The sequence below is a fragment of the Hyaena hyaena genome, unplaced genomic scaffold (assembly GCF_003009895.1).
Source record: "Hyaena hyaena isolate Hyena2069 unplaced genomic scaffold, ASM300989v1 scaffold_181, whole genome shotgun sequence".
NCBI classification, from domain to species: Eukaryota; Metazoa; Chordata; class Mammalia; order Carnivora; family Hyaenidae; genus Hyaena; species Hyaena hyaena.
Window position 1 is genome coordinate 1617609 of NW_024080813.1, and position 25212 is coordinate 1642820.

The 25212-nt window shown below is 43.0% G+C and overlaps 2 protein-coding genes across 3 annotated transcripts in view; one reads left to right on the forward strand and one right to left on the reverse strand.

Annotated features, from left to right (window-relative positions):
* Positions 1 to 1305: 1305 nt before the first annotated feature.
* On the reverse strand, positions 1306 to 11464 carry SIX4 (SIX homeobox 4). Of its 2 annotated transcripts, XM_039240759.1 has the most exons (4): positions 11420 to 11464; positions 10389 to 11212; positions 6989 to 7677; positions 1306 to 3552 (listed from the first exon to the last, which is right to left on the reverse strand). In XM_039240759.1, the coding sequence occupies exons 1-4, from the start codon at positions 11420 to 11422 to the stop codon at positions 2759 to 2761; spliced, it is 2310 nt and encodes a 769-aa protein (XP_039096690.1). In that variant the 5' UTR covers positions 11423 to 11464; the 3' UTR covers positions 1306 to 2758. The 2 variants fall into 2 exon arrangements, with proteins under 2 accessions (XP_039096690.1, XP_039096689.1); XM_039240758.1 differs by lacking the exon at positions 11420 to 11464 and having other exon boundaries at positions 10389 to 11239.
* A 7311-nt stretch (positions 11465 to 18775) lies between these two features.
* MNAT1 (MNAT1 component of CDK activating kinase) overlaps positions 18776 to 25212 on the forward strand; it is a 220522-nt gene continuing 214085 nt past the window's right edge. Inside the window, exon 1 of the mRNA XM_039240755.1 lies at positions 18776 to 18976. Coding sequence (XP_039096686.1) covers positions 18888 to 18976 — 89 coding nt within the window. The 5' untranslated portion in view covers positions 18776 to 18887. The remainder of the gene's footprint in view (positions 18977 to 25212) is intronic.

Genomic DNA, 25212 nt, shown 5'->3' on the forward strand with positions numbered 1-25212 from the left:
CAGTCTTTTCATCACTATAAATATACATGAACTATAAAACACTACAACACAGGTGTTCTTGCTTGATTGAGGAACAAATGCACCTTCTCTTTAATTGATAAAACTGGTGTTTACTAGATGTAACTAAGAGCTAAATGCCAAATTCTGGCAGACAGAGTGCATAGATAGCCTCACACCAAAAATCCCACAGCCAGCAGCAGGGTTTGGGGTTTGCAGGGAGAGTTTTTACCCCTATTCTGACTCCTCTTTGGGGATCATTTGAGGGTCACTTGCAGCATCTTCAAGCATTGGTTTATGTAAGAGAAATTCTGCCACATGAACTCCAAGGGTTCTGAGACTGGCCCTTGGTATTGCAAAAAAAACATTTGCAATTCTGTGCAAGGAGATCATGGGGTTTATATCTTATTTCATTCACATATGTATGGCCTATACACCAACTGGCCCTTATTTTACTGAAAGAATAGAAAAGAACAATAAGTTCTTTATAATGTGCATTTATTCTTACCTGGTATATTGTATAGCTACCTGGAGTAATTGCGGGCATATAATTACATCAAGTTGGGAGTATGAATGAGTTTCCTAGGTAAGTCTTAAGTTTTGTGCTATCTTTCCTTTTTCTTAAGGGAAAAAAGAGGAAGAACTGTGAATAAAAGAGAGACTTATTATATTTTTGGAAAACATATGAAACTTTTCCAGTTATATATAGAATATATATAACTTTTAAACCTTCCCATCTCCCTGATTCGATGGGTATTTTAAAATAATGAACAAAAACTCTTACTATCTGTAGCCATCAAGTGAAAAACATCATGTTTCATGTAAACTACACTACAGAACCATTTAATCTCAGTAACATGATCAGCACACACCTAAAGAAAAAAACAAGCTGTATAAGTAGTGATGGAGTGGAAGAGAAGTTGAAAACACCTGACTTTGAAAAAAAAAGGCAAGTAACTGTAGTTTCAGCAGTTTAAGAACATTCACTACTTCCATAAAGGTGGGATCTGGGTTCTTTAACCAAATGATAGGAGGAAGTCTTGAGAGGGCTCTTCATCTACGCCTGCAAGTTCCATTTGCAATAACAACAAAGGGTAAGTCCTCTATGGCCCTTACGCAACATTTTCAGCAGACGGGCATGCAGAGATCAAAAGTACACTCTTCGTTCTGACCTTGAAGATGGCAAGATTGGTAATATCTTTTATGTTCAACAACTTTAAGTCATCTCTGAAGAGATCATTTTCTCACATTACTTGCTTTGCACACACCAGAGACTTTACTCACTACATAAATGTATTTGCATTATTCCACTTTGTGTTCAGTCCTGATAAAATCTATAACCAGAGCTCACATTATCAAGCAAGCTTCCTAAAGAAACCCCAAAAGATTGACTGCCAAACAAGACACCATAATATAGTGCAAATAACAGCTGTATGTCATAATGTAACAACTGATTCAAAACACTTAGAACTAAGTTTCATCAGGACAGACTTTTGCTCAAGAGAACTTACATAGTCTTTCTTTAGTTTAAAATGGTTTTTTGTAGCCTATAGGATTCATTTTACATGGTAATCTATGATTGGTATTTTCATTGTAATGAAGAGCATCAACAATAATTAGTCATTCATCAGTTTATGTCATAAACATACATAATCACACAAGTGAAACCTAAGTTCTTCAGATTTAAAGCAATTTTGTGGTGAAAATAACCCTGTTAGATAGGAAGAGCCATCAGTGCTTCTGTTGACACTTCTGTACCTTGGTAAGAATAATAAAAAGGCCACAAGGTAAAAAGGCACATAGAATTCTATAGAAAAAATATTTAAATGAATCAGAGAGTTGCTAAATAAAGAACAAGGATATGAAAAAAAGTACCAAAATTCCAATATTGGGAGTCAGACTGCCTGTTTCAGTGTTATTAATATTGACCATAATAGACTCCTGATAAAAATCATTACTTTTAAAATCCTACAAAAAGTAAAACTTTGTTGGAAATAACTATGTTCACTTCCTGTTCAAACAATAAAAATAAATTAAACAGTAAGAAAACATTTTTTTTTCTTTTCAGTTCATAGTGTCTGAAGTATAAGAGAAACATATACAGCATAAATAAAATTCACTGTAATTCCTCAAATCCTTGCTTACAGGACTAATATATTTACACTCATACTGAAGTTTGTTTCAGAGTTTTTAGTGGAGTTGCAAACCTCAGCCCCACTGGACTATTAGCAAGCACATTTGGAAATGTGTAGAGACAAACCAAGACTGTCACAAAAATGCTGAAAAACAGAAATGCTTATATTCAAAAACAAACCCTTAGAATATGTGTGGAGTACCTTGTATGCTTCTCAACCTCATCAATGCCCGTGGAGTGAAGGTAAACAAAAACAACCGTATTGTTTCTAATGCCAATGTCAGGTGGATACACTTTTAAATAACTATCAAGTTCCATTTGACCTTAGAGTTATATTAAGTCAGCCAAATGATACACTTTGAGTTGATATATTTCATCTTGTTCCTTTGTCTCCCTCTATTTAAAAGACAACATATGTGAACAAAAAGGCTGCAGCAATGCAGTTCTACTCCTGTATATTTAACTGTGATCTTCATGCAGATCAATCCAGTCTCATGAAATCATTTACTCACAAAACTAGTGTTTTCCCTATAAATGGGAAAATTCCTTATGTCCTCAGGGCTTTGTGAAAAGATCTGCCTGCTGATGCCAGAAAAAAGAAGAGACAGAGAGAGAGAGAAATCAAGTTTATAAGTCTTGCATATCTTCATCCAATTGGACAGTTTGGAGCTTGGCGAGCTCTTTTTTGTCTGTTTCCAGGTCTTCACAGGCAGTCTCAACCATGCCCTCTAGGACATACTTGGATTTTGAGTCCAGCATCATCAAGTTGCTTGTGGCTTTGCCCTCAGAATTTAAGAAATTCTCTTTTATATTAGCTACTGATTGCAGAACCAAACGATGTTCTCTGACGAAATCCTGGTGTACTGCTGGGGAGGGGTGACCCACCTGGTCTTCAGCTGTAGGAACAATTTCCCCAAGGGCAGCCTGGGTCATGGGGACTGACAATAGATCTTGACCAGTAATAAGGGAACAGTTCTGAAGAGTTGCATAGTTAGTGTTGCTGACAGATGTCACAGTAGATTTGCTTGCCACAGGTGCAGACATTGGCTGGCTATCAGCAATGTCAGGGTTTAGCTCAGTGGGATTTAGCAAGGTAGGGGGAGTCAGGGAAAAATTGTGAGTTGGGGATACATTAACTAATGAGGAGGCCAGGGGATGGAGGCTACTCCCCGAGATATTTTCAGAAGACAGGTTTGCATTTATTTGTGCATTCTGATTGACAGGCATCAACTGAGAAAATACGAGGCTCCTCTCCAAGCCCTCCTGTTTAACAGATCCTATAGTCTGGCCTGAATTAGGAACAGTGTATACCACTGCACTGGGAGCCAGAGAGCTCAAGAAAACCTTTCCTTGCTGGACTGTGGTGGACTCACTTGTAAATGTGCTCCCATCTGAAGTGCTTGAATTTACTGAAATATTACCTAAAAAAAAAAAGTACAGATTATCATTTACAGAACTGATAGGGAAAGAAAAAAAGATCACTTTTTTGACACACGTGATTTTTTTTCCCCTCAGGTCCAGCATAATCAACTTGAGCACTCAAAACTACAGATTCCCAGGCTCTACTCCCGAGAATCTGACTCAGCAAGTCCTAGAACAGGTGTATTTCAAATTCCCAAATAATGCCGATGACAGAGTGGGAGTGAGAAGTGCTGGTTTAGAAACAAAGTATGAAAAACCAAAGGTTTTTCCAAGTTCTAATTTCAGTCAAGTTTCTGGTTGACTATTACCAACTTGATTTCTATCAGTTGATAGTGGTAGCCAGTTCTGCCAGTTACAACTAGAAAACACAAATGCAAAATAAAATGCCTTTGTTTGGAACAAGTTCAGTGGCTGACATAAATGGAAATGTAGAAAATACCCATAAAACAAGTTGCCCGGGGCTTGAAGTTAACCATATAAACCTGTACAGGCATGTTGCAAACTTTCACCAAACTAACCATAAAGTAATATCAAGTCAATAGAACACTCAAGAGTTCTTTTTACTTTTGCTGTGCCAGTTCTGAATTTTCAGTGTTGCAAGTGATAGGAAGAATTAATGATAATAATTAAATGTATTTTTAAGAACACAGATTAACATGAATAACTACAGCCAATGCTTCTCTGAAAGGTTTTTATCTTAAGGCTCTCACTAGAATGGTCTACATAGACTAGAAACAGGAAACAAAACAAAACAAAACAAACCCCAAAAACATAAGTAGAAAGCTGAGGAGTTCAAAATCTGGTAACTCAGACAATACATTTGAATTAAAGCCTTCCCCTCACTCCTATTACCAAATAACCCCCCCCCTTTTTTTTTCGAGTCTTTACATAGGCCTAGTGGAATGATGGCAATTTTCTTGCCACTGAAAAGAAAGGTGGACTTGAGGGAATTTTGTGACAGAGGTATTCAGATGGGTTGTTTACCCTGACTTGAATTAGATGTTCAGTAAACTATTACTTTGAGAAGATAGCCCAATGTTTAAAATAATTCTCCCAAAACATTTTTCTTCTTGAATTAGAGTAATTGTGATTACAGTACCACTTGCATTGGTAAATAAATGTCACTGAGTTGGTTTTTATGTCTTCCAAACACTTTTTAAGCACCTTAAATGCAAAGGAATGTCTTCAAACAAACAAACAAAAAACCACTGTATTTAAACTTTCTAGTAACCACTAGAAAGTGTTCATCATGGAAATACTGGTGTTAAGAAAAACATTTCTATGTATATTTGGGTTCTTCCCTAACATGAGTGTTTGTTCCAGGCCAAACAAATGAAATGAATCTGACTTTGACTTAAGTGTGCTTTAAAATTCTTGTTGGCTGCTAAACTGTAACAAATAAACCATCTGAAATAGAGGTTTATTTTGTTACGTATATGTATTTGTGAAATTCTCTGTCTGTGAATAGGTGAACAAAATGACAGTTATTTTTGAGAGAACCATAAATGATAGGACAGGACATTTTCCCCAACAGCTATTAAATGTAAATAAAACAATATTTTTGAATGTGTAGAAATTACAACACACAAATGAAGGAGGAAAAGCAGATGTGATCTAAAACTTGATACATAAGTATAACTGCACTTGAATTATGATAAATTGAATTAATTTCAAAATCAGTTTAAAAATCCAAATGAAACAGGACATAAGTGCAAAGTATTACTTTGTAATGATGGTAAGGAAAAAAAAAACACCCTTGTTTTCTCAGATTATGAGGTGAGTAAAAGATGTAGATATTCTGCTTTTCCATATAAATCCTAACTACTGAAAGATAATCTTCCTTGTCTACACATTTTAAAGCAAGGCTCAGTATCTGTTTTTGAGAAAGGCTGAATCCTCAAATGCTTTACAGAGAACTTCAGTCCATCATTTCTATAAAGGAAAGTGGCTTCCTGGACCCATCTGGTTAAACTTATGCCTTCAACTCACCCAGACCGTCTAAGGATTGACAGCTAAGTCATTTGACCTTAGCTATTTTAATTGAAAATGCTTATTCTTATTCATATGAAATGTCCCATTTTAAAAATTAGCTATTGGTTTGTAATAATTTTCTATGATAGCATGTTTCTAGATTATGTGTGAAAAGTATTTCTGCTTTTCTTCTCCCCCAATGTACATACCATACTTTTTGCTAAAATTTTTTGTCTTTAAAATGTTATCTACTGTTTGGAAATGTCCTAGAGAGAGAGAAGAGGGGTTAGATTCACATTAGATTATTGTAAAATGAGGCACTTTAACTTTCCCTGCCTGTGGTTTCTTATATTTTTGTTGGAAAGTGATTTTCATCCTTTCCATAACTTAGAACAATGAAGAGGTACATGGTATTCTGCAGGAGTTTTATGTTTTCTTACCATTTTACTTGAGAATTTATTTTACAGAATGAAATTTACTCAACACTTTTTCCATGAATGCCTCAAAAAGCTGAAGTGGGTTATAGCTGTGCATAAATTGAGATTTTTTTTGATAAAGCCATTTTAAAGGAAGCTAATCTTTAAAGGAAAACAATGCCTAATTTTGCTTTCCAGGAATCTGGACATTCAGATTTGCTTACAGGAAGGCAAACCTGCATTAATGCCTCCCATTCCTAAGTTTAAGGTGCTATGCAACCTCCACGGCCATTCTAACCATTCCTGTTTCTATGTACAAAATATGACACAGAGCCACCCAGACTTGCTTCAAGTCAGTGAAAAAGTAGCATGTCAGCCTCAGGCTTCCCGAATTCCAGATCAGTGTTTTCTTCAGCAGGCTGCCTTCAGTAAAGTCACAAACATATAAAATAAGGCTAACCTACACATTTGGAGGCGGGGGGAGTATATGTGCAGAGCAACAGACACCCTAGCATATATTCATCTGGTTTTCCTTTAGGTCTGATAGTTGTAATTATAGGGGGAACATGAATCAAACACAATTGATCCAGTCTTTTTAGCTTGCTTTTCTAAAACACTTCTTGGTCAGATAGAAAATGCTTAGGTAAAGTGTACCCATTTGTACCAATTGCTTGACTAATTTTGTGTTCTTAGCAATATTATTAATTTTTAATCTTAAAATGTCAAACAATGGGTTATTTTGTAAGCACCAACTGTCTTATCATATTTCTATAATTGTAGAACTGGCAAGATTTGCTATGAACTGTATTTTTCCATTCAGATGTTAGGAAAATAAAAGCCCATCTCCATGATGCCAGGGAACCAACCAAGCTGGGTATTACATGGGTGTTGTGAAGGAGGAGAAACAAATCAAGGCTCTTCTGCAGCTGTGGCAGCCAATAAGGTACCTGAACAGTAACATCAATCTATAGCGCTCACAAAATGCGTCATTTGCAGCAGCTGGCTAAAACATTCACTAGTGCATTATGGTCCTGAATGAGACTTTTACCTTGTGAAGCTGCTACTGAAACAGAAGGCAGCTGCAGTGGAGAGAATCCAATGCTCCCATTAAGGAACTGGCTGTTTGCTCCGGAATTGGGGATCTGGACAATGCCATACTGGTTAATTTGCACTGGTGTAGTAAAAGTCACTACAGAGCCTCCATCCTGGGAAGCCACTGTTTGAACGCCTTCTCTTTTTACCTCAGTGCTGGGTATCAGCCCTGGGAACGACACAGGGGCACTGGGGCTGTAGGAAGTGGTGGCTGCGGAGTTAGCTGAAGAACTCTGGAGGACTTTGAATTCCTTCACATCCTGGGTGGAAGACCCCAGTATGTCACTCATGGATATACCATTGCTCACAATGTTTGATGCAATTTTTGGTGGGTTCAGTGACACGGTCTGTGTATTTCCCACATTTAATCCATTAAGGATAACTCCATTGGGTCCCTGAATGAAAGAATTACCATTAAGAAAGACAGGTGAAGTACTTGCAGGTACCAAGCTTCCATTCAACAAAACTCCGGAAGAGCTTAATGATATCTTAGCATTTCCAATTTGTTGCATATAAACTGGCTCCATGTGACTGGAAAGGCTGAGGTTGGTGACACTGTCCGATGAGCTGGAGAGTGGATGAGGAGACAAGTCCTCATGGCCCTTGCTGGATTCATCTTCAGTGCTGGGATTGCCATCTGACTCACTGCAGACAAGGGGAAATAAAGACATTCAGAAGGTCAGAGGGATGACATTCTACCTAGTGCCATTTGTTTAGAAAACCTGCCTCTAATGCCATTAAAAGGCAGTATTTTAGGAAAGCAGAGCAGGAAGTCTTTAGTCTCATTTAAGCTGTAAGGCCTGTCAGGACATTCTAACCATAAAGATAGAGAATGTGGGACGATAAACTCTCCTATCCCAATCATTTTCCCAATAATAAATTCCAGAGATCTGGAAGATGTAAATTCAGCTAATAGGATTTCCATTAGAATTGTGTATACATTTTTATAGCACTTTATTCCTTCCTGTTAAATTGTGCCACCTATACCACAGGGAAAAAACTCACTAGAGGAGGCATCAGTCTTTCCTGTTTAGGAACGCCTTCCCCTTCCCTAAAACCAATTCTGATTAGTGTGATTTTGGAAGTAAACGCAACTGTGGAAGGAGCAGGAGGTGGGAAGTGTTCAGTTTTGTTTGCCAGTTAGTTAACAAGAGATCATTTTCTCACCTGCTCCCAAACTTCTACTCCACCAGACTGACAACTCTCTCATTCAACAAAGTGGCTGTCCTTGATGTAGGAAAGGCACTTTCAACCCAAGAACTGTTATGTGCAGTCGCCTTTGAATCCAAAAGAAGCCATAGGGGCCTATTTAATATACACCATCCGGTGCCCTGGTGAGGTGGGAGGGAAAGGGTGTGGGTCACTCAGCAGCCTTGTAACCATCAGACCCCTTCCCCAGCACCCTCAGTCCTTCTGCTCCAGACGGGACTGGGTTGGCTCCACAGCTCCCCGACTCGGGAGGAAATGCCAAACCCGGGTGAGGGGTAGTGATGGGGTTTCCCATTTGGTCTGAGGCCGGGCGGAGGAGAAAGGGGCAGTTAGCTGCAGTTTGGAAGCTTGGTGCGACTTGACCCAGGAGAGGATCCACATCCCTGCAGTGCCCCGCGGTCGGTTCGCTTTCATGCGGAGGGGAGGGGATTACGCGGGCTTTGGGCTGCGGGGCCAGGAGCGCAGAAAGCGCTTTGATTTACGAGCTGAGGCTGAGCCGCCGTCGCCGTCTGCGAGGGTGACTCACCAGGGGTGCGGGTGGGAGGTAGATCCGGAGAGGGGCCTAAACCAGGCAACTGGGCTGGGGGCGGGGGTGTGGAGTTGAGGGGGGGGTGCGCAGCCGGCAGAGTGCGGCTGGGCAGTCAAGGAACGCGCCCAGCCGGGGAGCGGAGGCTGCAGGGCAGCTGGACTGAGCGCCACGCCCGCTCCCCCACCCCCTGCCTCTGGCCCCGAGGATTCCGACGGGGCTCCGAGCGACGGGATCCGCGGCCCCAAGCAGACGCGAGGTTACCAACGTGCCTCCTCTGGGTGTCCCCGCAAGTCTGAGGAAGGATGCACGCAGGTCGCAGTGCGCGTTTTGTTTTGGTTACCGGGAGGCCCGGCTCGGGCGCGGCGCCTCCCTCTCTGCCTTGGGCGAGGAGCTCCGGGGCCGTTGGGCCCCGGCGAGGGTGCAGGGGCAGGGGCGGCAAGGGCGGGCCGCGGCGGGCTCTGGAACGCGCCGGGTGATCACCTTCGGTCAGCCAGGGCGGGCTCCCCGGCTCCCAAATTCCTTCCCTGGGCAGAACCTTCCAGCTGCTTTTGGGTTCTGTCTTATGCCCGCACGGCTGGAGACACCATCTCTCTCGGCGACCTTCTCCTTAGTTCGCTCAACAACACACAGAAACACACTCCAGGTGTCTGACTCGAAAGGACGCACAATAGGGGTGGAAGACCCGATCTTTCCTACCACTTGGGGTCAAAAACCCTGCCAGTCAGAAAGTTCAAACCTGCCAGGGTGGGCGCTCGAGGAGGTGTGGACGGATAGCGTCCCCACCCCTCACCGCCGTCCCAGGAGGAGCCGTGCAGGGTTCGGGGGCCAAGGACGCAAGCCCTCCAGCCCCACTGCCCCGGCGGCGCTGAAATCCGATCCGAAGGAGTTCAGAATCAGGTTTCAAAACACGGCAGAGCCCGGCCGCACCAACACCCCACGTTGCCGCGGCCACGAAGGGAACCACAGCGGGCAGGGTGAATGATTAACTCTGTCACAGAAAACCTCGACGTCCCCAGGCCCCCTTCTCCAACGCCAGCCCCCACCCACACTCTCATGCGTCCAGAGCGACCTCCAGCGCAGGCCTGGGGCTTTGGGGGGGGGGGGGGCGGCGGCCGAACCCGCGGAAGGGGCGGTCAAGGAGCGCGTGCACGCGCCGGGCCGGTGAGACCCGGTGGAGGTGCAGACCCCGGCCCGCCCCGGGAGCCTCCGAGGGCCTCGGGCGGCAACGAGAGCTGCCTTTCCGGCGCCGACACACGCTCCCGCGCCCCTCTAGAACCCGGGAGAGAGTGGCAACTTCAAAGCCGGCGGGATGGGGGTGGGAAACTGCGCGGCAGTGACCAGCCGAGGTGGGGGCGGGGACTGAGACCCAGGCGGGCGACGAGAAACTTCTGGGGGGAGGAGGGGGAGGGGAGGGTGAGGAGGGAGGCTCCCCCGCCTCTCACCACCGCCGCCGCCCCCCTTCTCCCGCTCGGGGAGAGGTGGGGGGCGGGGAGAGGTGGGCAGCCGGACCAGGCTGGTGGGGAAGGTAAGCGCCATGTTTGCGAGCACTTGGAGGAAAAGAAAGCTGGGAAGGGGGTGGGGGAGAAGAAGGGGGAGGAGGAGGAAAGTTGGCGCTCACCTTTTGGACTGGGTCTCCGAGGGGTTCCGATCGCGCTGCCGGCGGTTCTTGAACCAGTTGCTGACCTGGGTGAGGGAGAGGCCGGTGATCTTGGCCAGGTGCCGCTTCTCGGCGGGCGAAGGGTAGCGATTCTGCTTGTAGAGCTCCTTGAGCGCGTTGCGCGACTTCTCCTTGAAACAATACACCGTCTCCTCGCCGTCCCAGATGGTGCGGGGCAGGGGGAATTTCCTGCGCAGCCGGTACTTGTCCACGGCGCCCAGGGGCCGCCCGCGGGCTCTCTCGGCCTCGGTGTAGCGCGCCTTGTACCAGAGCTGCTGCAGCAGCGGGTGGTTGGCCGACTCGAAGCTGTGGCTCTCGAGGATGCTGTAGAGCTCGGGGTAGATGCCCTGGTGGAAGGCCACCAGCGCCCGCGCCTTCAGCAGGCTCTCATTGCCACGTAGCAGGTCGCTCTGGGGCAGGGACCACAGGAACCGGGCCAGGCGGTCCAGGTTCCCCCCCTGCTGCAGCGCCTCGCACACGCAGGCGACATGGTCGGGCGAGAAGGCCAGGGGGGTCTGCGCGGCGGCGACGGCGGCCGCGGCGTGGTGGTGCCTGCCCAGAAGTTCCGAGTGGAGTTGTACCTGATCCGCCGCCGCCGCTGCCCCTTCCTCTCCGCTCAGCCTGGCGGCGGCCGCCGCGGCGTCCCCCGGCTCCAGAGGGAAAGGGGCTGGAGCCGGGGGGCTCAGCCCCGCCGCCGCGCCCCCCGCCACTTCTCGGGGCGCCTCCTGCCCTTCTGAGGCGCTTTCCATCCCATTCTCCTGCTTGATGTCCGCCGCACTTGCGATCTGCCCGGTGGGGGAGGAAGAGGACATTTTTTGTTGTTTATTTTCCTCCCTCCCTCACTCCCTCGCACTCTTTTCCTCTTTCTTTCCCCCTCTCTTACTCCTCCTTCTTCGTCTCCCTCCCTCCTCCCCCCTCCGGAAAGCCCACTCCCTCCCTCCCGGTTTCGGCTGGATCTGGCCGATCAGGTTTCCCCCCGGCCACGCAGTCACCATTAAGATAGCTGCTAGAGCAAAGTAGTGTAAAAGGATAGCTGCTTGCTGCCGTTCCCCCAACGTGACTCCTCGGGTTGCTGCATACTATATGGCACTGGGGCCCGGCCGGCCCGGCCGCGCCACCTCATTGGCTATTTCACATTCAGAGGGAGGAGGAGACACCGTTTCTATCCCTGTCGATCACCCGCCTCGCACTCCACCCCTCGCCTTTCCCTCTCCTCTGACCCCCAGGCACCTATACCTGAAGGGAAACACCGACATTCTTTTTAGACCGTGCTCCTGGGCGGGAAATTACCTAATGTGGCCTGAAAACTGGACAGGAGACTCTTTCAAAGACAGTCCCTAGGATTCCAGCGGGAGGATTAATTGTGTGGCCTTAAGTTCCGGATGCTAAACTCTTAACAAAGAGACCACCGTCAAGCATCCAGATGACAAAATTTCAAAGAAGACTGCTCAGAAGCTTCTCTATGTGCTGAGTTCCCTTTCCCTCCCTTTGCAAGATGTCTTTATCAAGGATTTTATGTTTAAAAGGGTCCAGAAGAGAATGTCACTAGAGAATGTTCCCAGGGGGAAACATTTATGGTAAATTAAAAAGGGGAAAGTGCTTGAAAATCTTAAAATAAGTCGTATAAATAGCCCACGGAGGAGACAAAAACAAGAAGACTTCAAAAAGCATTTAACCTTGACTCACCTGGAGAGCTGGCAGCACAACTGAGTTGAACACGGTGCGACTAAGCATATAGAGTATTTTTAATCAGTGTGCTTAGCTCAGTGAGTAGAGAAGAGACCTGAGCTTTAGATTATTCTAAAGCATGAACATTTAAGTATTCTGTATGAGCATTTTTTATGTAAGTGTACAAATAGTCCTCTGAAGGTGATATTCCTCCATTTCTAAGTGCAGGTGTCTTCCAGGAGATCAGTGCAGGATCAGCAGCCCTTTCAACAGCATAAGCATAGACAGATGGAAGACTGCCCTCTGGTTTGAGGTGAAATGCCTGGGGGTGGAGTTCGCTGCCTTTTGCAGTTATGTCTCTTTCATGGTTTGCATGAAGTCTTAACTCAAAAAAGGATGAACCCACCTCTGCTTGTCTGATTTCTGTGGGTCAGTTAGGTCCACCTGCTGGTGCTCTTACTCAAAATCCAACACTTGAATGACATCATCCTAACATCTTCCTTCACGGTGGCCTTGTGGTGTTTCTGCTTCCCAATTACCCAAAACTGCCTATTTCAGCATAGTATAGAGCAGCTGTTTAGCTTACCTGCTGTCATGATCAACTCGGTGAAGTTTTCTTTTCCGTGGACAGGCTGCATTTTATTGCTGGTCAACCAAGATGTCATTTGATTTTGGATTTGACTTGCTTCTGTACTACCCTGATGAAGCCAGCATTGAGATCTCTGGTTGATTTGAAATTCATAGTCATAGAAAAGACCACATTTTTACACCCCATTGGAAATATCCAGTTAGATATCCAGTTTTAGGCAATATCTGAGATACATAACTTCCTTGAATTTTAAAAAATATGCTTTTTGTTTTAGAATAATTTTGACTTACAGAAAACTCATACTAGAGTTCCCACCTACTCTTTACCTGGTTTTCCCTAATATTAACATTTGACATTACAATGATACATTTCTCCAAACAAATTAACATTGGTGCAATATTATTAACTAAACTATAGACTTTCTTTGGATTCAGCAGATTTTCCCACTGATGTCTGTCTTCTATTTCATAATCCAATCCAGAATACCACATGGCATTTTGCTTCTTGAATTGTTAAAGCATATTTGTCAGAGAAAAGTAGACAGGAGGTAGTATGGTTTAGTGGAAGAAATGAGGATTTGGGGATCAGCTAGCTAGACATAGGTTTAATCCTAGCTCTGCCATTTATTAGCTACTTGACTATAAAAAGTGGCCAGGATTGTTGTGAGGATTAAATGAGATAAGGTGTGCTGAAAAGCACCTGGCATGTAATTAATCTTTACTAAATGTTTGTTATCTTCTTCCTGATAGTGCAAAGTAGGAAACTTTTCAGTTTTATATATCTAATGAAAACTCATTTGGCTATATTATAGGGCTATCCAAGGTCAGGTCATAGGAATTTTTTTCAGGCTTATTATCAATTAAATATAGTGCCTTTATTTGGAAAACTACATATTGGGTTTTTGCATGTCTTGAGTGTGTCTTTTGCTTCCAGAGCACCAAGTTCAGTAGATTCTATAGAAGCATCAGTGACCTTTATGAATTTGCAGCCTATAGCTATATTGGTAGTCTATAGCTCCAGGAGGAGATTCCTGTAGCACCAGAAGTGACATGCAACACCGGGCTCTGGATTCCTTTCGCAGCCTAAGCCTCGGGCTCATTCTGGCAGCAATTCAAAGTGGGACCAGAAGTCCTCAACTCAAATTTTGGAATGGAACCCCAGACCTCAGGATGTATGGAGTTCATCTCAGAGCACTGGTTTGCAGATGATTTGTAAAATTGATGAATACTTCTACTTTCTTTGTCTGCGATGCTGTAAACATGGAATCTGCAGTACAGATATATGCGATCTAAAGCAGTATTGTGATTTGGGTAAACAATTGAGACTGGGCTTGTGTGAAGGTGAAAACCAACCTGCTTATTCCCTATCTTTTTCTTCCTGCCTGAAGATAGTGATGAGAGTATATGGAAATCTTTAGCCATTTTAGTCTACTGAAGAAAATCTGGCTCAGCACAAAATTTTACACCTTGCTTAAATATATTTTATGGTGTTGCCACCAAGAGCAGAGATGTCCTTTATCAAGGCTGACTTTGGCCGTCTTGATAGGGGAATAGATAGAGTGAAGGTCTACGTAACTGTATTTTCGTAGGTTCTTTCTATTTCCGAAGCTTATGTATTGATACTATTAAGGAGTTAGGTTGCAAAGTAGTCTCCCAGGCACCGGAGGTTCTATTGTTATTGAGTGATCAGTAGTTGATGATATGTAGTCAACATTTCTGAAGGATCATTCATTTGCCAGATATTTATTGAGTCCTGATTAAGTACAGTTATTGCACTGGGGTGGCGAAAGATAGCAAGATGTATTAATATATTGAAGTCTCTGACCCTGAGGAGCTTAAAATCTGGTGGGAGAGATAAGACACATCCATTAGGAAATAACAGAGAATATGGGAGTGGTGAGGATAAAGAGATTAATCTTGGGAAGAGGAGGGCAATGGGGAATGGATTTTTAGCTAGGCCTTTAAGGACAAGAATTTTGAGAGGACAAGGATAGTGTTCAGTAGAGGAAGAGGGAATAAAATGAATAAACCATGGAGCCGTGAAGGTATGTGGTATATATCTGAATATGTTGAGTGATTCATCGTATCTGGGTTGTGGGGTTTATGTAATTGTGTGGTGGGAGATTAGCTTAAAGGGCAGGATGGGGACAGATTATGAAGGTCTCTGAATGGAACGGTCAGTTTGCAGTGATGTGGTGCCCACAGTGGTCTGTGTACACAGTAGTCTGTGTGTAATATCATAGCCATAGTTGATTAGTCCAGGGATGGACACTTTCTCCAAACCAAAACATTCAGAATCCTCTTCTGGGATTTTTTCAAATTTTCATGAAGAAAAAAAGTTAAGACTGAGAGAGGGAGCCTTGAATGTAATGCTTGGGAGTTCTTAGTAACCAAGCTATCTGCCTGTGGAGGATGCAGATGAGCAGTAGGTAGGAGGGAGGGTGACCTAGTAAGTCTCATGGGTGACAGTGGAGGGAGAAGAGCCTGGTAGAGATTGAGTGCCAGGGTCTAGTCATCTCGCAGGTGAAGCAGCATTCTTGCCATTTTGTGGTGACATGGATTTCCCTGAGGAGCCAGAAAGCTCACTTGAATTGGACTCCAGGAAAGGATGAATTTATTGGAACATAATATCAAACAACGTGAAAAAACAGGAATGCAACAGCTGGTTGTGCTTAAAGACTGCTGTCCCATTTCGCCTTGCTCTTTCAAGTTAGTTTTAGTCTTTCCAAGGGGCTTTCCCCAGAAAGTTGGAACCAGGGCTCACGGCAGTTCTTAACTCATACTTTCAAGCTCCATCAAGTCAATGAGGTTCTACCATTTGTCCTTTACTGCCAGTTTGAAAAATATAGGGGGGATCTCTGATTGGTCTAGTAAGGGTTATGCGTCAACCCCTAGGCCAGAGGACCCTGATTGTGATTAGCAGGCACATTAAGAACCACGCCTGTGGGAGAGAAGTCGTTTTTCCATAAGAAGGGGAAGGATGCTATCTTTGGTCTTTGGACAAAACAATAAGTGTCCCCTAAGGATGGGAAAAGCCCACTCAGGGTCCTTGGGGCTGGGAAGGAGGGTCTGCAAGAGAGAAACACTGCCACAGGGAGATAGAGTCTACTGAGATGGAAATGCTAGAGCAGATTTGGGAAGAGAAATCAATGGGCCAGTTGGGCCACTATTGGGATGCTGATTTTTTTTTTTTTTAACATTTATTTATTTTTAGGAGAGTGCAAGCCCGGGTGGGGGGCAGAGAGAGTGGAACAGAGGATCTGAAGTGGGCTATGTGCTGACAGGCTGACAGCAGTGAGCCCGATGTGGGGCTCCAGCCCCTGAACCGGAAGATCATGACCTGAGCCAAAGTCAGGCACTCAACCAACTGAGCTACCCAAGTGCCCCATGAGATGCTGCTATTTTAAGACATGTAGGAAACCTGATTGTTTGGTGGTTTTTACAAAGGCTGAAGTTGATTTGAATCAGAGGTCAGGTGCTGTCAGGGCTTTCCTCTTCAAAGCTTTCTGATCACTCTGTGTTCCTGGACCCCACTAGTACTAATGGTATACATTTCAGAGTTTCTATTATGTATGAGGCATTGTACTAGTGCCCTTATATATGTACCTGTCAGGTAATTTAATCATCACAGCAACCCTGTGAAGCATATTAAGTGGAAGAAAGTAACTGAAGTAAGGGAGGATAAGAAATTTGGCTTAAAAACAGGTCTGATTTAAGGGAAGGCCAGGTTCTTCCCATTTCATTACTTCTTTTAGATACTATTACTGATAAGAATATCTATAGTACTGTTAATAATTGCTAACAGTTATTTGGCCCTTATTCTGTGGTAAGTACTTTAAATGAGGTATCTCATTTAATCTTTACGTCGTCCTCAATTTATTGTTGGGAGAACTGAGGCCTGAGGTCATGTAACTAGAAAGTGATCCAGCACTTGAATCCAGCTCTCTTGGAACCAGGGGCCAAATCTATAAGCTCTACTTTCTACTGCCTCTAGCTTTATGAGAATAATGCTCATCTGATAAGAGTTCCAAGTCAGCTGTTGCTACCATCCTTCTCTGATAGTAGTTTGCAAACTGGGAAGTGGATAAATCTGGTAGCAATGTTTCCTTCCACAAACTTCACTGCTTTCTTTGCCTTGATGTTAAGGTTTGGGCAAAAGGTAAAACAATTCACAGAGTGGTTGGGGATCTCCTGTTCCAGAACATGATTAAAAGTGTCCTCGTGCTAATAAACAATAATGCCAAATTAATGGATGACTTCTCAGTGTATTATTGCCTAAAATTTTTATTTGCTCACTGAACATATTCACTCTTTTACCGTAAGTTTCCTGTTCTATTAAAATGATTAAGATCCTAAAAGTTGTCTTTATTTTTAGAGAGAGGCACATGACTGGTTTGGATGTGGTCTTTTTCAATAAGGCAAGAGCAGCATAATAAGCCTCCAGGTCAGCACAGCATTCATATTGCTTCTTTTAGTAAACCTACATTTGGTTAGCTCCTGTTAGTGAACAATGTATGGTCAAGCTGATGACATGATTTGATTATTAGGTGAATCCCTATGTACTAATGTACTATGTACTAATATAAGCCTTGTGCTGCTGTAGTTTGCTTTGGTCTGCTGGTTCCCAGATGTGGTATCCAGCTGTTTGTCAGGTTCCTCCTCTTGTAACCCATGGTAATCTCAACTGTATTACCACACTATGAAATTTATACTGAGTTCACTGTTTAAAAAACTGGGAGTTGGGGGGTGGCTGAATGGCTCAGTTGGTAGAGCATGTAACTCTTAATCTTGGGGTCCTGGGTTTGAACCCCATGTTGGGAGTGGAGCCTACTTAAAAAAAAAGGGAGCTGAAATGTTCCTTTTTATGTTTTTACTGAAAAGAGCAAAAGTGCAATTGAAAGTTAAATTTACTCTGTGTGTATGTAGCTGGTATTCATTGTATGGGTTACTTTGAAAAACTTTGCATGTCTACTTCTGATGGAGTTTGGATCAGATTACAAGATGATGCTTGGCTTAAATTTTTTTTCACAGTCAACTAGTTTCTTTTTTTAAATGTTTTTTTTTAATTTATTTATGAGAGAGAGAGACAGACAGACAGCGTGAGCAGGGGATGGTCAGAGAGAGAGGGAGATACAGAATCTGAAGCAGACTCCAGGCTCTGATCTGTCAGCACAGAGCTGGATGTGGGGCTCGCACCCATGAGCCCCCACATGACCTGAGCCGAAGTCGGACGCTCAGCTGACTGAGCCACCCAGGAGCCCCCACAGTGAACTAGTTTTTGATGCTCATTCATTAAATTCTTCACTCTACTTATTCAATAAATGTCAACAAATCCTTGTTATGGCGATGAATATGTGTCTCTTACAGAGGGAGGAGTTTATCTGATAAAGCTGTTTACAGGTTTCCTTTACAATCCTAATAAATACAATGAACGTGGCTTACAACTGCCAAAGAGATTCAGGCTCTCAGATCTTAAAATAGCTGAAATACAGTGTATATGACTGGGGGTGGGGGGAGGGGCGGGAAATGTAAAAACCAGGTGACAGCAGTTAAGCATGCTTGACTGTCCTGAAGTAAGTGGCTCTTTGCAGAGCAGATGCTAGATATTATTTACAGAAGTATCTGACATTTAGTGAGAATCTGTAGTATTTAGGGTTGGTGTAGAGGCTTTTGTTCTAGGTAACTTTTTCAAACTTTTATTTTCAGATGTATAGTATTTTCTGTGCTTGCATGACTGTGCAACTATAAAGGGAGATATAAAGCATAGGCTTTAAAGCTGTTCGAAAGAAAATGCTAGTCTGAATTATTGATTATGTACACAGGGCATAAATCTTTGAAATCATGGTAATGTTTCCAGACAGTACAAGATGAAATCTATGTTCTTAGTTGGACACAGTTCCTTAAAAAATACTTATAGATGCATGGAGATGGGGCTTTGTGTACACTTTGCCATTTTAGCAGCTCTTCCCCGGAATTTAAGGTAGTGCACTGGCCTGAGCCCCAGCTGCAGGACCGGAAAACTCGAGGCCGGAACGTTTGTGCTGCAGTGTCTCGCTCCTGGCCGGTGCTCATTCTCAAAGGGACCGTCCCAGCCAAGTGCCTGTTGGTAGGAACCTGCCTGGCGTCGGGGCTGAGAAGGTTTGGGGTTGCTCTGGCTGTAGCTAAAGCAGGCGTCTGGGGAGAATCCACAGGAAGGAACGCGCCATGGACGATCAGGGCTGCCCCCGGTGTAAGACCACTAAATACCGGAACCCCTCCTTGAAGCTGATGGTGAATGTGTGCGGGCACACTCTGTGAGTCGGGAGACCCTGGGTTCCTTGGGGGTGAGACGCGCAGGGTGGGAGGAGAGAGCCGGGAAATGCCTGGCCGGGGCTCAGGGGAGAAAAGGGCGTCGTTAGTTTCAACACTGGGGAGGAAAATGGGAAAATGTTTACTATTCTGTAAACAGTAGCTGCTAGCCCTGAGCAGCGCTGGCCTGCTATGGACTGCAGGCTTCCAGATGTAGTACCCAGTAGGTTGTCAGGTTCCCCCCCTTCATAGCTGCAGTATTTCCAGGCTGTGTTGACAACCGGGGTTCAGACATGCCGCTGGTTAAAAGTTTGGGGGATTGGAGTGTTTAATTTTACCCGAAATGTTTTTATTGAAAAGGGCGAAATTGCTATGAAAACAACATTACTGTTGAGTATATACTATTTGTTATGTAAGGTAATATTAAAACCATCTGTAAACAAGTTTGTCGTGATGGAGTTTGGTTAGATTCTCATCACTATAAGGGAGAAAGTGTAGATTCTTGGCAGTTAGATTTACAGATGTAATGGTGGCTGGCGTTTATTGAGTGCACATTATGTGCCCGGTGATGTTCTAAGTGCTTTACCATGAATTTTCTCACTTCATTCTCACAACAGCCCCATGGGGGTGGTAAGCACTAGTGTTCTTCCCATTTCACAGGGAAGGAGACTGAGACTGCTCAAGATCCCTTATTTAGCGGGCTCTACTAGAATTGGAACACAGGATGTCTGACTCTAGAACGCCCATTTTGAGGGAGGGGGTGGAGAAAGAGGGAGGTTAAGTTTGTGTGTTTGAAGAATAAGTGCAGGAGTTGGTCAGCATGTTTCTTGCCACATTAAAAAAATTTTTTTTAATAGTTTATTTATTTTTGAAACAGAGACAGAGCACAAGTGGGGTACGGGCAGAGAGAGAGGGAGACACAGAATCTGAAACAGGCTCCAGGCTCTGAGCTGTCAGCACAGAACCTGATGCGGGGCTTGAACCAACCAACTGTGAGATCACGACCTAAGCCAAAGTCGGCGCTTAACCGACTGAGCCACCCAGGCGCGCCTCTTGCCACATTTTTATACTCGCATGTGGTTCAGTACGGGTGGTTCTATAAAGCACTTGGGATTGAAGATGTATATTATGGTGAGCATATATTCCCATAGTTTCTCTAAGGTTTCTTAGAAATAAAATATGTTGGATAATCTACAGTGTGATAGACTAGGTCTTTGGGTAAGCATAAATTGCATGGTCAGTTGTAGTTATTATAATAAAGGCTATTAAGTTTATTGGTACTTTTTTCTAATTAAAAATATTTTTGTTTATTTATATTTGAGAGAGAGAGACAGACAGTGCTCAAGCGGGGGAGGGGCAGAGAGAGAGATGGAGACAGATTCTGAAGCAGGTTCCAGGCCCTGAACTGTCAGCACAAAGCCCATCGTGGGGCTTGAACTCACAAACTGTGAGATCATGACCTGAGCGGAAGTCAGACACTTAGCCGACTGAACCACCCAGGCACCCTGAAATGATTTATTTTTAATTAGAAATTGCTTTTGTTGTATCCTTAGTCCTTTTTGTTTTCTCATAAGAGTTAAGATTTATCTAAGTTATTCAGGCACCTGGCTGGCTCAGTCGGTAGAGCATTACACTCTTTTTCTTGGGGTTGTGAGTTGAGCCCCATGTTGGGTGTAGAGATTACTTAAAAAAAACTTTTAAAAATTATTTAAGTTATTCTTGTTTTACTTATTTTGGTTATTTGCTAACTTATGAGATATAGACCACATTTTATAGTTCTTTTTTGACTTGAAATATGAACAAAATGGCTAAAAGAATAAACTTATGATTTTGAATTTTTTACATAGTCCATATAGGAATTGTGGCTTTGGGCAAAGAACTCCTTGTGCTCATTTTTCTTTTTTTCTCTTTTGAGAGAGACAGAGGCGCGCGCGCACACACACACACACACACACACACACACACACTAGTGGGGGAGGGGCAAAGGGAGAGAGAGAATCTTAAGAAGACTCCATGTCCAGCTTGGAGCTGCAGTGGAGCCCGGATGCAGGTTTTGATCCCAAGACCATGAGATCATGACCTTAGCTGAAATCAAGAAGTCTGTTTGTTGCTCAACCAACTAAGCCACCCAGGCACCCCTCATTTTTCTTACCTGAACAATAGAGATAGTAGCACTACCTATATTAAAGTGTTTGAAGATTAAATATGTAAAATATTTGGAGGTGTTTCGTAGAGTTTCTGTCTCTGGTGTCAAATTTAGTATTTGTTTACTATATATTGACTATCATATTATCGTTATTACTTGTGAGTAGTATGTGTGCTAAGCAGAAATGAAATTAAAACAGAAATGAAATTTGGGCTACTATGAAGGACTTGTACAATAATGATTGTCTTTGAATTCAAGAGACTATAAAATGTTAAAGTGATAGATTTAATTCTGATGACCCTACTTTAATTTTTCTAAAAGATTTTATGTTACTTATTTTTTTAAACATTCATTTTTTGAGAGAGACATGTGAGTGGAGGGGGGGGGGGCAGAGAGAAAGGGAGACCCAGAATCTGAAACAGGCTCCAGGCTCTGAACTGTTAGCCTAGAGCCGGATGTGGGGCTTGAACTCATGAACCAAGAGATTGTGACCCGAGCTGAAGTCCGATGCTTAACCAACTGAGCCACCCAGGTGCCCCTTTAAGATTTTATTTTTAAGTAATATCTATAGCCAGTGTGGGCTTGAACTCATGACCCCCAGGTCAAGAGTTGCATGCTCTACCAACTGATCCAGCCAGGTGCCCTTGTAATTTTTTTTTTTTAATGTTTATTTATTTTGAGATAGAGAATGTGTGTCTGTGTGAGCATGGGAGGGTCAAAAGAGAGGGAGAGAGAGAGAATCCCAAGCAGGCTCTGCTGCTGTCAACACAGTTACGGAGTGGGAGGGAGGCAAACCAGAAACTCTTAAATACAGAGAACAAACTGAGAGTGGACGGAGCGTGGGGGAGCGAGGAAAATGGGTGATGGCATTGAAGAGGGCACTTGTTGGGATGAGCACTGGGTGTTGTATGTAAGCCAATTTGACAATAAATTATATTTTAAAAAGTATTCTAATATAAAAAATAACCAAAATCTTAATTTTTTTTAACGTTCATTTTTGAGAGAGAGAGAGAGAGAGAGAGAGAGAGAGAGAGGAGCAGAAAGGGAGGGAGACACAGAATTTGAAGCAGCTCCAGGCTCTTAGCTGTCAGCACAGAGTCCAATGCAGGGCTCAAACCCACGAACCATGAGGTCATGACCTGAGCCAAAGTAGGATACCCAACCGACTGAGCCACCAGGTGCCCCCCAGAATCTTTTGGATGAATATTTATGTTTCCATTTTTTCACTGGGGTGAACTTGGTAGCTAGCTAGCTGGCTCTTGGAGCATTTATGCATATTCGTAAGATGTAACAGTCAAGCCATAGGGTAAATGCCTAGTAGTGTATATGTATGTGACTTTTAAATTTTGATAAATATTACCCAGTTGTTCTCAAAAAAGGTTGTATCAGTTATACTCCAAACAACAATATGGTAATTCTTATTGCCACAAATCTTTGCTGATATTGGGCATTATTATTTTTTGGATCTTCTTATACTGATAAGTAATAAGACATTATGGATTTTATGTGACATACTTTTTTAAATTAAAAAATGTTTTAAAAAATTTTTATTTATTTTTGAGAGTGAGAGACAGTACAAGTGGGGCAGGGGTAGAGAGAGAAGGAGACACAGAATCTGAAACAGGCTCGATCCTGAGCTGTCAGCACAGAGCCTGATGTGGGGCTCAGACTTGTGAACCTTGAGATCATGACCTGAGCTGAAGTTGGATGATTAACCGACTGAGCCACCTAGGTCCCCTGATGTGAAATACTTTTGATTTGATAGTATGTTGAGTTTGTATAGTATGTATTGCATGGGATCAAGTTTGGGCATTTTTTTGTGTGGGGGGGGTATTTTTCTTTTTTTCTTTTTTCTTTTCTTTTTTTATGTTTTTTAAATTTATTTCTAGGAGAGAGAGAGAGAGAGACACCGTGAGCAGGGGAGGGTCAGAGAGAGAGGGAGTCACAGACTGAAACAGGCTCCAGGCTCTGAGCTGGCAGTCAGCACAGAGCCTGACGCGGGGCTTGAACCCACGAACCGCGAGATCATGACCTAAGCAAAAGTCGGACGCTTAACCGACTAAGCCACCCAGGCGCCCCAAGAAAGAGAGAATCTTAGGCAAGCTCCAGGGGGGACATTTTTCTAATACACTTATTAGTCTGAACGAAAAATGTATTATTATTTAAAATAACTACTTTTTGTTAGTTATCTATTGCTGTGTAATGAATTACCCCACAACTTCCTTTAAAGCAACAAACATTTCTTATCTCACACAGTTTCTGAGGGTTGGGAATCTGAGAGTGGCTTTAGCTGAGTGATTCTGTCCCAGAGTGTCTTCAGAGGCTGGCTCAGGTTGTTGTCTGGGACTGAATATCTTTTTCCAAGGTTACTCATGTGGCTCTTGGCTGGAGGGTTCATTTCCTCCTGGTGGACCCTCCATAGGGTACTCATGATGTGGGTTTTCCCAGAGTTTGTAATGAGAGAGAGAGAATCAGAAGCCCAGAGCTTTTTATGATCTAATCACAGAAATGCCATTACTATCATTCTTCTGTGTTTTATTTGTTAATACTGAACAACCCTGTTACAATGTTGAAGAGTATTTACACACAAGAGTGTGAATACTATCAGGCAGGGATTACTGGGCCATCTTGATGTTGGCTACCACATGATTTTTTATTTTCTTCATGTCCTCAAGTTGGAAAAGGCATTTGATCAGGCAAGTAAGTGATAGAGTGAGTAGGAGTAGTGATACACAAAAGATAAGGAGTATAGGATTATGATAAGATTAATTGGGACTACTGTTTATGGGAAAAAAGTAAGGAGCAGAAAGAAGTGAAACATTATGAAAATATTTTCCTCCCTTAATTGCTAGTAACTGAGGAAGCATATTCCCTTTTGTATCAATTCAGTCCAGCAAACACTCAAATGAATTGATTACATGCACATTAAAGATGATTGAATTCCATGTTTTTCAGTTCAAGGATGAGCTTTGTTTTAATTACAGAAAAGGGTAACTGTTTTCTTTTTCAGGGCCATCTGTTTTAAGAAACAGACCTTTCATAGAGTTCGTTCATAGAATTCTGGAAGCATATTGAATTAGATGGATTCAGTTATATTAAATACGCCTTTAATAATTTAATATTTTAGAAGTTTATTTTTTTAATTTTATTTTTTAAATGCTTATTTTTGAGAGAGAGAGAGAACAGAGAGAGAGAGAGAGAGAACAGAGGATCCAAAGCGGGCTCTATGCTGACAGCAGTGAGCCTGATGTGGAGCTTGAACCCACAAACCCTGAGATTATGACCTGAGCTGAAGTCAGACACTCAACTGACTGATCCACCCAGGTGCCCCTTATTTATTTGTTTTGAGAGAGAGACAGAGAGAGAGAGAGGCAGAGACAGGCAGAGAGAGGGAGTGACAGAATTCCAAACAGGCTCCACAGTGTCAGTGTAGAGCTGATGTAGGGCTCGAATCCACAAACCATGAGATTATGACTTGAGCTGAAATCAAGTCATACACCTAACTGACTGAGCCACCCAGGTGCCCCTTAATAATTTAATTTTAATCCCAACCTTTCTTGGCAAACTTGTCTCTGGAAGCTTTATATGTACTTGATTTTACTAAATCTACTTTTTTCATTTTAAACATGCATAAGACACAAAGTAGTAAAATAAACAAACATGTCCTGATATATAAAAGTCAATATTTTGCCACATTTACTTAAGCTCTTTCTCTCTGTGTCTCTCTGGTTTTTTTCTGTTTCTGTTCTCACTTACTGATGATACTGGGTAGTTTGTCCTGAAGAGTTACTACTCTGAATTTTGCTGATTACATCTCTGTGGTATTAATATGTTCCTCTATATTTTCTCTAAATTTTTAGTTACATTTAGAGGCTTTATCAGATTAGGGTTGAATTTATTTATTGCTGGAAAGAATGATTAGTTAAGTGGTGTTAATATATTTGTTTTAATTGATATTCTGGGCTTATCCAGTACCTTTATGCAAATTAGGAAACAGTGCCTCCGTAGGTTACTTATTCTAGGTAAATTACTCATTCTAGGTAAAATAATTTGAAAAAAGGGACTTTCTAAGTATTGTTGTTAATTTCTAATTTT

Excerpts from the sequence above, each read along its gene's own strand:
- SIX4 (XM_039240758.1), bottom strand. The coding sequence starts at position 11,239 with ATGTCCTCTTCCTCCCCCACCGGGCAGATCGCAAGTGCGGCGGACATC. Across the intron at positions 7,678-10,388 it reads TCGGAGACCCAGTCCAAAAG|TGAGTCAGATGGCAATCCCA; the intron begins GTGAGCGCCAAC and ends CCTTGTCTGCAG. Across the intron at positions 3,553-6,988 it reads TTCAGTAGCAGCTTCACAAG|GTAATATTTCAGTAAATTCA; the intron begins GTAAAAGTCTCA and ends TTTTTTTTTTAG.